Source organism: Pezoporus wallicus, unplaced genomic scaffold (genome assembly GCF_028554395.1).
Source record: "Pezoporus wallicus isolate ANWC-B61680 ecotype Strahan unplaced genomic scaffold, APGP_CSIRO_Pwel_v1 contig_3858, whole genome shotgun sequence".
Classification (NCBI taxonomy): domain Eukaryota; kingdom Metazoa; phylum Chordata; class Aves; order Psittaciformes; family Psittacidae; genus Pezoporus; species Pezoporus wallicus.
In genome coordinates this window covers 3,531,291-3,543,755 of record NW_026638754.1, presented here as the reverse complement: position 1 = coordinate 3,543,755, position 12,465 = coordinate 3,531,291, and the positions used below count along the sequence as shown (strand labels likewise).

General features: G+C 39.3%; 1 protein-coding gene across 8 annotated transcripts in view; it reads left to right on the top strand.

The window, feature by feature from the left end:
- TSPAN12 (tetraspanin 12) overlaps positions 1-9,268 on the top strand; it is a 43,474-nt gene extending 34,206 nt beyond the window's left edge. For all 8 annotated transcript variants that reach the window (XM_057412141.1, XM_057412134.1, XM_057412138.1 and 5 more), the window contains 2 exons: positions 1,800-1,943; positions 7,771-9,268. In XM_057412141.1, the coding sequence (XP_057268124.1) occupies positions 1,800-1,943; positions 7,771-8,076 (450 nt within the window). In that variant the 3' untranslated portion in view covers positions 8,077-9,268. The remainder of the gene's footprint in view (positions 1-1,799; positions 1,944-7,770) is intronic.
- Positions 9,269-12,465: the final 3,197 nt, after the last annotated feature.

Sequence of the window (12,465 nt, the reverse complement as noted above, 5' to 3'; positions counted from 1 at the left end):
CATAATGGCTGGTTTTAATATGAATAAACATAAATGTGAAAAAAGGAATCTATAAAACTTCAACTGTGCGTTAACTCTTCCAGGGGAGAAAAGGTTTCTTTTAGAACTTAGATTTCCTATATTCCATCTCTGGTCAGAGGAATGATCTGGGGAAAGTTTGAAGTGAGCTAAGAAGTCTCTTTTACAGCTCCTACCTAATTGGTGGACTCTCAATTTTACTCTGACTACTCATAACTCAGATGGTGGTTGTGTGAGCCTGTTATGTGCTTTACATCTGAATGAGCACTATGCCTGGGGCCTTTCTCAGCACTATTGTTTTCTTTTTTTCCAAAAGAAAAAAATTATAATGTGCAATTTTGTTTGCAAAGATTCAGCCTTGGTCAGCCTTGTGCTCACTCTTCTATATCTTTTCACATCTGAGAGAGATGGTAAATATCTTTTCTCCATAACCCCCTTGCTGGTCTATTATCATTTGTGACTATGCTAAGGAAGATGGGAAGGGTCAGTTGAAGTCAGGAAGGAAGAACTGGGCAGGGGGAAGAAAAGATTTGAGATTAATAAAAGGATGTTTAATGAGTAGTCTTTGCAATTACAATGAGGAGCCACAACTTGAGCATTGGGAGGATTTTGACCCACAAACTGATTAACAAAAAACAGCTCTAGTGAAAAAGGAAGAAGTGGGATTTGTAAGAGGACTGGTGAAGTCAAGGCACAGTGTGTACTAACCTAGTGTCAGGGCACTGATTTGCTTGGTTATGACTGAAGTGAGGTGTGGTATACAGGACTCTGACTCTGAAGCAGGTAAGGGGGGCAAACGTTCCCAAGCCCATGGGTCAGAGGGACCAGGTGATGACTAACAAATTCAGGCTGGTACTAGAGAACATCCAGATGGGAAAAAAAAAACCTACACCCAAAAACCAAAAAAACAACTTCCTGTTCCTGCTGCAAGGCTTGTTTGTTTGTTTGTTTGTTTGTTTTTTCATTATATCAATTCGTCATCCAATTCCAAAGAAAATTTGATATAGCTGCTTTAACCCTTTTTTATGTGACAGCAGCTAGGAATGTCATAGACTGGTCATTTGGCTTTAATTCTCTTGGTGTGTTTTGCAGAGAAGACAGGTTGATAGACCAGGTGGTTTTTGTAGCCAATTATGACTCATCTGCTTTGCAGCCAGACTTCTTGCTTTTATGGTTTCTTCTGTTGCAGTTTTTATTTTAGTGTAATACCCCTTCCTTCCTTCCTTTTCCCTTTTTCATTTCAGCATTTGTCATTTCCATACCTTTTCACTCATTTTTAAAATCTTTTTCTTTGTCTGTATTCAGATAGGTCTGGTTTTTTTCACATTTGATTTTCAACAGACATGTCCATAGTTTTAGCCTTGCAGGAATAATCCTCACTAGTAAGACCTTAATCACCTTTTCCTACTAGTTCCTTCTGCCAGAGGTGTACTTGTTCATTAGTCACCCTTTACAATGTGTTAGTTCCTTGTAGTAAGGATAGCAGAATTACATGGTAGGTCAATTTCTGTGAAGCATCCTTTGAGGGAGCAGTTGGGATTTAAACGGCAGAGCAGTATCATTGGCTGTTTCTGAGGTGCTCATTGTTCACTACATTTTTCATGTCACCTTTATGTCAAAGTACAGCAAAACAGGATACGTGGAAGCTCTTGTAAATATTTTTAGTCCTATGTAAATGTTGTGGGAGTCGTTAACAGGAATTTATGTAGCTTTTTTGATGACTTACTTTTATGAAGAATCAACATCATCATTGCTGATCTTGGCTAATCCTTCCTTTGCAGTTTAAATGTTGTGGGGTGGTGTACTTCACAGACTGGCTGGAAATGACAGAAATGGACTGGCCGCCTGACTCCTGTTGTGTCAGGGAGTTCCCAGGATGCTCTAAGCAGGCGCATCATGAGGATCTCAGTGACCTTTATCAGGAGGTAAGAAGAAAAGTGTGGATATTTCAGAAGACTTTGTACGTTCTTCCTGATCCATTTTCCAAACTCATAATTTGCAGTGAAGCAGAAGAGCTTGTTGTGTAATTGTGTTTATGGAAAGTATTTGTTGTGTTTGTTTATGTTTATTATTGATTAGTGCTGAAGCAGAGGGAGAAAGAAAGAAAGGAAAAAGGAGAGAAACAACCCGCCCACCCTTACCTGGAAGTGAGATGACTTGTTAGCAGTGCAGTTAACATCTGAGATGTGCTTGAATATTGGTTTTATAGTGGTTAGGTTGGAGTTGAAATTTGCTTCAGTTAGAAATAAAAAAAAAAACCCAAACAAATAGTTTTAGTGTAATGTCCAGTCTCCAGATAGCCAAATGAAGAGAAATTCTACTTTCCATGATGTAATGAGGACTGAAGTGGTATGTTGTACAGTGAAGGATGCTTTTGAGAAGTCCTTTGGAAGATGAGAGCTCTCTTAACAGGACTTATGCAAGGAGGCAGGTAATTCAGTTGCTCCACTGTGAGAATGCACAGAAACTTTGTGTGAAAATGCTCTTTCTCTCTAACTCTACTACATTACACTAGGATTATTACTGAAAAAAAAATAATCTAAACCAAAAACCTTAAAATCGGGAGAGGACCTTTTTAAAGTGGGTGAGGGAGGTGATCATGGTAGCAAATCATTACTGTTCTTAGGGTGAAAATTACACAAACAAGTAAATATGTTCTTTACTACACAATTTTAACTGTTCTCACAAAAATGTTGTCTAAAGTCACCTTTGCCTGGAGACTGCTTTGATACCTACTATTTTGGGGGTTTTGTTGTTTTGGTTTTTTTTATGCTAGCAGTCCTCTGAAAATCTTTAATTGTGCATTCAGTAATAGCAGAATGACCAACAGGCCAGGTGGTCCAGTAGTGGCAAACCGCATGTCTACATCAAGTAATTAGGAGATTCTGAGAAGAGAGGTATTTTTTCATTTGCTTTCTTTAAAGTAATATAGGGTACATAGAAAGGAGGATGAGCCTGAGAAGTGTCCTTCCACATGCTGTAGCATGAATATTTTTCCAGCAGACAATGAAATTCTGCATTATGGAAGATCACCCAAAGAACCATTTTATTTTGTCCCAGTCTCTTACCACTTTAAAAAACTTCTTACAAGAATCTAATTATGTAGCTCTTGTTGAGATGCTATGGAGAGATACCTCTGAAGCAGGGGAGACCCACTGTAAAAACAAGCCAAAATGAATATTAGCTGTTGCCAGGAAACAGTTTGGTTTTGTTGAAATGCTTTTGTATGGCATTGACTCTATGAGCAGAAATGATGTAATTTATTATGGACGTTCAGACATCCATCCCAGGCCTGGTGTGATTCCACTAGGAAGTGAGAAGGAAGAGCTGCCAAAAGGCCTGTGCCTCAGAAGGCCAGTCTGTGCTAGGGAACCTTAAAGACAGTGGCAGAGGCTGTTTTCTTTCCATCAGCTAATAATAGAGACTCTCCTGCCTTATGGCAAAGCTCCCAGCACTGGTTACACTTTAGAAGTGTTAGTATCTGAATCGCAAAGCACTTTAGCAGGCCTCAGAAGAAGCCTAGTCTCTTACTCATGCTTGAAGAATGAACTGGGACTCACTTTGCAATAATAGTTTTTTTTGTAATACTGCTGCCAGTATTGACACCACACAGACCAACTCTGCTGTAGAGAGTGCTCAAAGTGTGTAAGAGTGTGGAAGCTGCAGAATGTTCATTTGCCTTAAGCATCCTTCCTGCTTATGTGAAAAGGCAAGAGTACGTAAGCAGTGTCACTCAATGAGAAACAAATTGTTGAGCTTGGGAAGCTCAGAAAATTCTGAGGAGTACTAGTCATTGGAGTGTCTTGTTGAAACTGCAGGATTTTCTTATGTCATCTCTTCTGCTAATATTTCATTCCCCTAGCCATGTTCTGGGAAAGTGGTTCTCTGTGCACTTTGTATGTTCAAGTTCTTTTGGTTCTACTTGTAGAAAATTAACAGCCAAAGATGATGATGTTGTAGAACATCAGGGCTTTGTTAAGACCCACTTAATAAAGCCTGCCTGGCTTTTTTATGGAAGAAACCTGAAGGGTGTATTTATGGTTCTTCCCCTATTATACCCCAGAGTATTTTGGATAGATTCAGCTTTCAGAAAAAAATATTTTTCTTTCTCTACTCCATAATCCCTTAAAAAACTGGACAGGCTGTATTCTATTTTACCAGCCACAAAAATACTCTGTTGCTTTATGAGTTTTACAGTATTTGGTTGGCAAAACATTTGTTTTTTCCATGGTCCGTGCCTGTGGGTTGTTTCACAGGCTCATAGGGTGTGCTTGCTAATGTGTTTATCAGTATCATGCAAAACCAGCTTGCACTTGCAAAGCTAATCGGTCTGACTTCTGCTTTGGAGATTAGAAGGAGAAAAGCCATTTTAGAATGTGATTCCAAACAAACTTGCATAATTTGGTAGTTTGAGAGGGAGCCTGATGGTATTAGACTCGCCAGCCTAAAATTGGCTTATGTAAATGCTTTGCAAGTTCATTATGGTACTTCAGAAAAATTCTTTGTAGCAGTTCAGAAAACTGAAGTTTGTTTTGGCTGGGATTGATCACGTAGTTTTTTTTGTAGTTGTGCTGCAGTTTTCTACTGGGATTTTGGAGCTTCTTTAATCTAGGTTAGAATCCTTCACAATACAATTTTTGTAGGAAGAAAGGTGGCTTAGAGTTTAGTTTGAGAGTATTATTTTCAAAGCTATTTTTCAAATGTGTTAGTCATCTTGGACTGCTTTTATTCTGACAAGCTTCACCTTTGGTGCAGTCCATGGAACAGTCTAACCTTAGAGCGTGGTTGTGAGGGAAATGCATCATGACACATGCAGGAAACTCAGAGATTTACTGTGGTCTGAGGACAAGGGGAGCTCTGCCCATCTTGTGACCAGGAACTATAACCTAGACAAAAGGATTGGTAGGAGTTGGTATCTTCAGAAGAATCAAAATTGCATAGTCAATATTTTTTTTGTATTCTGGTATACTTTGTGTATGCTCAAAATTTGAGCATACAAGAGATCTGTTGAATATGCTGATGATTCTCTTTCCTACTCTGAGAATGCCTTCTTTAAGATCTGCTCCTTATTCTCAGATGTTGCAGTAAATCAGAAATATCTGGTTTGTTTCCATTTTAAGACTGAGAAGATAAAATAGCCTTTTTAATAAATATGAATCAGGCCTTTAATCCATAGCTCTGTGGGAATTTGAAGCTAATTCTTCTGAATGATTGCTGCACAGTTTTATACTACTTTTGAGCTGTCAACAATAGCTTCCTTTTTAGTGACAAACTTTTACTTTTGCAGGGGAAGTGTATTTATGTACCCTTTGATTGCAGGCTACCAACTATGAATGTGTTGCATAAGCAGAAATAAAATGCATGAATGTGAGGATAACAAGGGTGGCTGGATTTTTCTCAATTTTAAAACTGATTTTGAATGTGTATTACAGCAGAACTGCAAGAATATCATTAAATGGAGGGAGGCAGTCTATCTAGTTCAGGCATAATTCGTCTCAATTATGTGTCTGTACTGCAGGAGATGCAGGCATTAATGTTACTGCTCTCTGCTAATGGATGTTTCCTCTAGGCAATGAATGAACTGAATTTGAATACTGCTGTGGTTGAGTATTTTTAACTTGTGACTAGCATGTACCTTCATTCCTTAAAGTTATTAAAAGTATTAAAATGCAGTCAGCTTGTCTGTAATTAAAAACAAATTTGGAAAGTAGTATAATTACAGCACTGCCTTCTAGTTCAAGAAGACACCAATGTGACATGTTTTGTTGCTTATCAAGTTCAATTACAATGCTTTTTCTACAGTTTTTCTTTTTCTTTTCAAGTGTCAAAGAATCCACATTCACTCACTGTTCTGTGACTAAACTGTATTAATGTTTAGAAGCCAACGCAGCGAAATGAAGAATGGAGCAAAGAGATTGAGATCCTTTAACTTTGGTACCATTATCATGAAGTGCATTAATTTAATTTAGATACTCAATGAAAATCTGTTGAGTGCAGCATGAATTTTGTGTGTGAGGCAAGAATTGGACCTTTCATCAAATATGCTGGGGACTATAGCATCTGAAATTGTTGGCTTTAGGGACTTTCAGTGTGATTGAAAAGTGTTATTTAGCATGTTCTGTCTTCAGATTCTGTCACTTTGATCAATTGCTTTCTTCTCACAGAAAAGCTATAAGAAACATGTAGTAAGGACGTAAACGCAAAAATGACATTTTGAAGACAGTGCCTATCTTGATGGGTTCCTTGTCTTCTGGGACCAATGCCTATTGATTATTTGGGGTGTTGTCCCGTCCAGTCTGTTACTCTGAATTTTCTGTTGGTGCTTGTGTTCCTTTGAGTTTTGCAGCTTTGCAGGTTGTGAAGTCTTGCAGAGTTTAAAATAGAGAATAAACATTGGCCAGTCACTAAGGGTCCCTCTTGTCAAGGTTTTATCCTGTCTGAGACTGGGCATCACCTTTCCTGAGCAACAAGCATTGTAGCTTGTGTTTGTACTGTTGTACAGTAGTTCCTAGAGCCAGTGTCTATTTGTGGATCCTTGCTGCCTTAAGAGGGCTTGGGAGCTTTTCTAAAGCCTTTCATAGTAGTTATTGGTTGGCCATGTACTCAAAATTTGGAGCATGTGCTGATGGTTTGGAAAGAAACAAATTTCCATTTCTGGGAAACATCAACTTGGGATGTTTTAACATAGTTTTTCACCAGATCCTTTCTGTGTCAAAAATAATTATTATTATTCTGTAAATAATTGCAGAGGTGGTATGTGTGACCATATTCCTAATACAGTGTGTGGATTGTCACCTCTTTGGAGCAGGGTCAAGCTGCCTGCTCGGGTTGCTTTAAGTAGCAACAGCACAAGATATGAAGCAAAACTGGCCATTGGTATGCCATCATCACAGTAATTGGCAGGAAAGTTTCTATATTCAAATCTGAAATTAAGCCAGTTAATTTTAAAATACAGTCGTAGGCAGAATGTAACTAGTGTAAGTGGATATGCTTTTTGCAATGAGGAGATGCAAGTAGTTGAGAAATGAAAAGTAGGTGTAATGCCACATGTACATAGTATTATTATCACTAAGTACTAAATAAAGTCTGTTTGTGTACCCCCTGTGTTCTGGAAATTTGTCAGAAGTCCTCCATTAAAGGTTATTTTATTCAGTGTTCCTTACTGGTGATTGGAATGTAATGGTTTTTCTACTCCTTAGAGACTCTCTGTGGAGCTAAATAAGGTGGCATATAATGAGCCCAGATAAAAGAGAAAAGGTGGGAAGAAACTGATGAGGTTATGCAGGTCTGTAGATATTTCCTATAATATTGTTTAAACTTCAGATTGTGGTGGTAATTGTATAAAAAGTCTGAGTTTAAAATAATTGACAACTTTGACTTTGAAGACCTGCAAATTAAGGAGAGAAACAAGATGGTTAAGAGGATTTTTAAACCTTCAGAAAACCAGTTGTGTTTCTTTAGAAAACAGTTATATTTGATAGGAACTTGGAGTGAACTCCCACTAAATTAGAGTAGCACAGATCTTTTAGAGCTCACGTGCAGTAACCTCTCAGTGTATGAGGAACCTTGAATATGTCATTATGGAAGTGATTAAAAAGAAGGCAAAATAATTTTCAAAGTATTGTTTGAAGGAGGCAAGAGAGAAATTTTGTGGAGCCAGGAAAGCCACTAGGTAGGATGAGCTAAACCTTGGGAACTGCAAACCAAATAATATTGACTAACTTTTAAATTATTTTTTTTTTTGTTTCATAGGGATGTGGTAAAAAAATGTACACTTTTTTGAGGGGAACAAAGCAATTGCAAGTGCTGAGATTTCTAGGAATCTCAATTGGAGTAACACAGATCTTGGCTATGATCCTCACAATTACTTTGCTGTGGGCTCTGTACTATGACAGAAGGGATCCTGGAACGCATCAGATCGTGGCCCTGAAGAGTGATACCTCGCAGCAGCTGTCATGTAATTCTGTGGAGCTACTGACACCAAGCCTGACAAGGATCTTTGAACATACATCCATGGCAAACAGCTTTAATACACAGTTTGAAATGGAAGAGCTATAGGTGATGCAATGAATCTGTGAAGTCACAAAGGGTTTTAATTGGGTTTTCTTGTTGTTATTCTGTTTGATCAAGTATGCCAGATATACCAGTCTTCATGTGAATCAGAAACAGCTGATGAGTGGAAGTGAAGGAGGCCAGCAAAGAAAGGATAACCCAGTCAGCCTCTTAGCCATAGTCTCAGCCATGAAACAGAGTTGAATGTGTTTGTTTTTTAAAAGGCACTCATTCACTGGGCACAGTAATGCTTAACTTATTTTCACAAGCTGTGTGATGTGTAAAACACTGATTCACTCACAGGCAGACAACCTCTAAGGAAGCATCACAGGAAAGGAAGAGAAATACTCATCTTCGAAGAAATGACTGTTCTTTGGACAAACAAAATGTGACTTCAGTTGAAATTTTCAACTTTTACATTTTTAATAAGCCATTTTGAAAATGTCTTAATCAGGGATCTATGTATATATAATTGTGTGGTTTTGTGCTGTGTGCATGGGAAGCAGAACTGCAATACTTGGATTTAAAAATTTGCAAGATTTGTAAAAAAGGGCAAGATTTTCTTTTTCTAACAAAACTTTTAGCTGTTGTTTAAGATGTTCTAAAGCGTCTATTTTTATCTAACAACTGTTTAATTTTTAAATATATTAAATGGATTGAAACCAAAACTATGACTCTGGACAATAGACTTAAATTTTCTGAGTAATTCTGGAGAATTCTTCTTTGAAACAATTTGTTCTGAGGACTGTTTCTTAAGAAAGAAAGCCTTAAACATTCTTTCCAAAATGGGAATCAATATGGGAGTAGCACATTTTATAGATAAATTTTTTCTCCTGTCTGTGATTCCCCTAAAGGTAGAAACAAAAGACTACAAGGAAAATGCTTACAGTTCTGGATTCTATTGCAATAATTGTAAAAGTGCATATGAAGAAATTATACTTCGTCAGTTTCTTCATTAAAAACTATCTAGTGGCTTAAAATGCCAACTGGAAACAGAGTTAAAATGTATTTATTGAGATGACAGAAGTGCATTTTACTGTATTTTTATGAACAATGTTTATTTCATAGGATTATTTTTTCAATTGGCCACGTTCCTGAAATATATATTACTTCCACTGAGTACAGTAGTCTGTGGCAAATGGGTTTTTACATAATATTGCGTTTTAAAAATTCTTCCATTTGTTTTGGAATTTGTAAAGGGAAAAAAAAAAGTTGTGATGTGGTAGACAATAAAATTATGTTTGTCTTAAATTCCATAATGGCTGTTTTTATTTTGAAGTTCTGTAGCATGAATGCTCTGGGTGGCAGCTGGGAGGGTCCCTCTGCTAGTGTGAGTTAATTTGATGTGTCTTTACCCATTCCACTTATTCTGTTGTGGAGAAACTGCATTGTAAATTTCATTTTCTTTTTTATTGCTTCTGAGAAAGCTTCTTTAGGGGCTCATGAAATTGAGCTCTTCAGTTGTGTGGGTTGTTGTTTGTTTTTTAACAGTCTGCGTAGGGGTGTAAGTATTTCATGGATAGTATTGCAAGCAAGATTACCTTTCTGCTTTTGCACCTCTCCTACAGATGCTAACACTTATTTTTGGAGGTAAGAAGGCGGCTGAAGGATAGTCCTTCCCAAAATTTTGCTTGGAGTATTTTTGTCAGAAATACTTCTCATGGACTGCTTGGGAAGCCTTGTGCCCAGCGGTACAGCACATGTACAGCAGAATTCCATCCTTCTACTGCTCAGCTGGGACTGTGTTGCTGTAGCTAATGGTGAGGTTTCTGTGTAGAAAAAGCAGATGTTTGAGCCTGGGTGCAGACCAGCTCTAGACCTTGGTCATGGTATGCAGTGGATTGAACCATTGCTGGAGTTCTTTTACCCTATTAAAAAGCCAAACAAAACACAAATTGTGGAATCTTGGATTGTGGATTGCATGGATCACATGCACACAGATATATTCAGCTGTGGGTTATAGCTCAGTGTAGGAAATTTCACCAGAGTATAAAAAATTGTCCAGGAACTCCTGACGCTAAGCTTTACTGAAGGTGTGTCTGTGGAACCTCCTTTAGCCATGCTTCAGCAATCCCAAGTCCTCCCATAGGAGGAGGTTGCCTGTGAGGGTTGCCTTCATATCTTAGGTTAGGGCTCATGAAGGAGCAAATACACAGCAAGCTGGGCTAGGGAGATGCATTGGAGAAGTCCACAGCTAGAATTAAGATATTCTGACAGGCCAGGTCATTTGGGTTTAGGCTTCCCTGATGGCGAGGAAGCACTGCCATTAGATGTAGCCAGGTTAATTTAGGAGCAGAGGGGTTTTCTTTGTAGGGCTCGTTTCAGACAGGACCATCCTCCCAGACTGGTGTTTGTGGGCTGCTACTACAACTGACCATCCATGGGCAGGGTAACCTTGCTTGGGATTGGCTGCCTAAATCCGAAGCCCATCTGTATCCAGTATGGGGCTAGTTTCATTAGGGAAAAGACCCGCATGTCAGGAATGATAAAAATTATTCCCTTCCCTAGCAAGGAGTTTGAAGTATTCTGGGAAAAAATCCTTCTGAGTTGCTGTAATAGGTCTTGGCTGTAACTTGGAACACTTTCAAACTTTTTCCTTTCCCTGTGCTCAGACTCTGAGGGGTATCTGTTTTTCTAGGGCTTGTTCAAAGAGCCTGAACATTGATTGACAATGCTGTTCTTTTCCTGTAGAGCTTGAGGATATATGTAGGAGAGAGGCTGCTTGGTGACAGAGGAACATGTAGAGATGGTTGCAGCAGTAAGAACTACTTCATCTTTTTATTTCCTTTTTCCTCTGTTTTTCAGGAGTACCTGAAGGAGAAGGAATGGGGAGTTCTCTCTTCACTGCAGCAAAAACTGTAATGAACCAAATCTTTCTTGTTGCAACACAGACAGCTATGGAGCTGCTCATTAATGTTTTTCACAGGTCACTTAAGGAGAGCAACTGTGTTAGAAAAGGGGTCACCCTGTGCTTGCATTAAGTGTTTCTGTTCAGTCCTGTGCATCATGCTGAGTCCATGGGACTGTGTTTAGCTATGGGGCTCAGTATGCAGCCATGGGAGCATGGGGATGCTTTTAGAAGGCAAAATTCACTATTCCTGGTCTTTGGACAAAGTACTGATTTGTATGACAAGGCTTTCTGAAGGAAACATAACTGCATTTTCTCATTTTTATAACAGTTAATTTTGTAAAAACAACCCATAAATACAAGCGAATATATAAATGATAGTGAAAGGAGAGGCTGTTTGTCACAGTGACTATACAGTTAAATATGATGGAGGAGGGGATTTTCAAATAGTTTCTGAAGTTTTTACTGCAAAAGCATTTTATAGAGTTTGTGTAGCAAGGATTTGGTAACAGGGGGGCTGCAGGGGTGGCTTCTGTAAGAAGCTGTAGAAGCTTTCCCTCTGTCTGAGGGAGCCAATACCAGCTGGCTCCAAGACTGACCTGCCACTGCCCAAGGCCAAGCCCATCAGTGACAGTGGTAGTGCCTCTGGAATAACATAGATATGGGGAAAAAGCATGCACAACAGCAACTGCATCCAGAGAGATGGGTGAAAATATGTGAGAGGAACATCCCTGCAGACAGGTCAGTGAAGGAGGGGAGGATGTGCTCCAGGCAGGAGCACATGCAGGCATGTGCTCCATGGCTCCATAGCATGGGCCATGCTCTCCATGCTGTGGCTTCATGGAGAGAAGAGCCCATGTTGGAGCAGTCTCCTGGCAGGACTTGTGACCTCATGGAGATCCACACTGGAGCAGTTTGTGAATGCAGCCCATGGGAAGGAGGCACATTGGAGAAGTCCATGGAGTGTTGTTTCCTGTGGGAGCAATCACATGCTGAAACAGGGTGAAGAGTGTGAGGAGTCCTCCCCTGAGGAGTGAGGAGCAGCAGAGTCAGTGTGTGATGAGCTGGCCACAACCCCCATTCCCTGTCTCCCTGTGCAGCTGGAGGGGAGGAATTTGGGAGTAATGTTGAACTCAGGAAGAAGGGAGGGATGGGGAGAAGGTGTTTTAAGATTTAGGGTTTATTTCTCATTATCCTAGTCTGGTTTGATTGGTAATCAAATTAAATTAAACTATCCAGGTGATTATGTGTGTCTGCCTTTGTCAATCAAAATACGTTGTCAATCCCTGACTGCTCTTTTAGCCTCATGTTGGCGTATCCCATTGGCTGATTGCTATTCCAGAGCTCCTGATAATCTTAAAATGTTTCCATGGTCAATGGGAAAATAAAGTCTTGCTGGGCCCCATGTGCAGGAAAGAGAGCATATGACCTCCTAAGCACCCTCTCTACCCAAAATTTAATGATCCTTGGATTTCACTAATTTATCCTTCTCCAGACCAGTTTCCTCTCCGAAAGCCACCCTTCTGTCTGGAGCAGCTGAGGTTGCA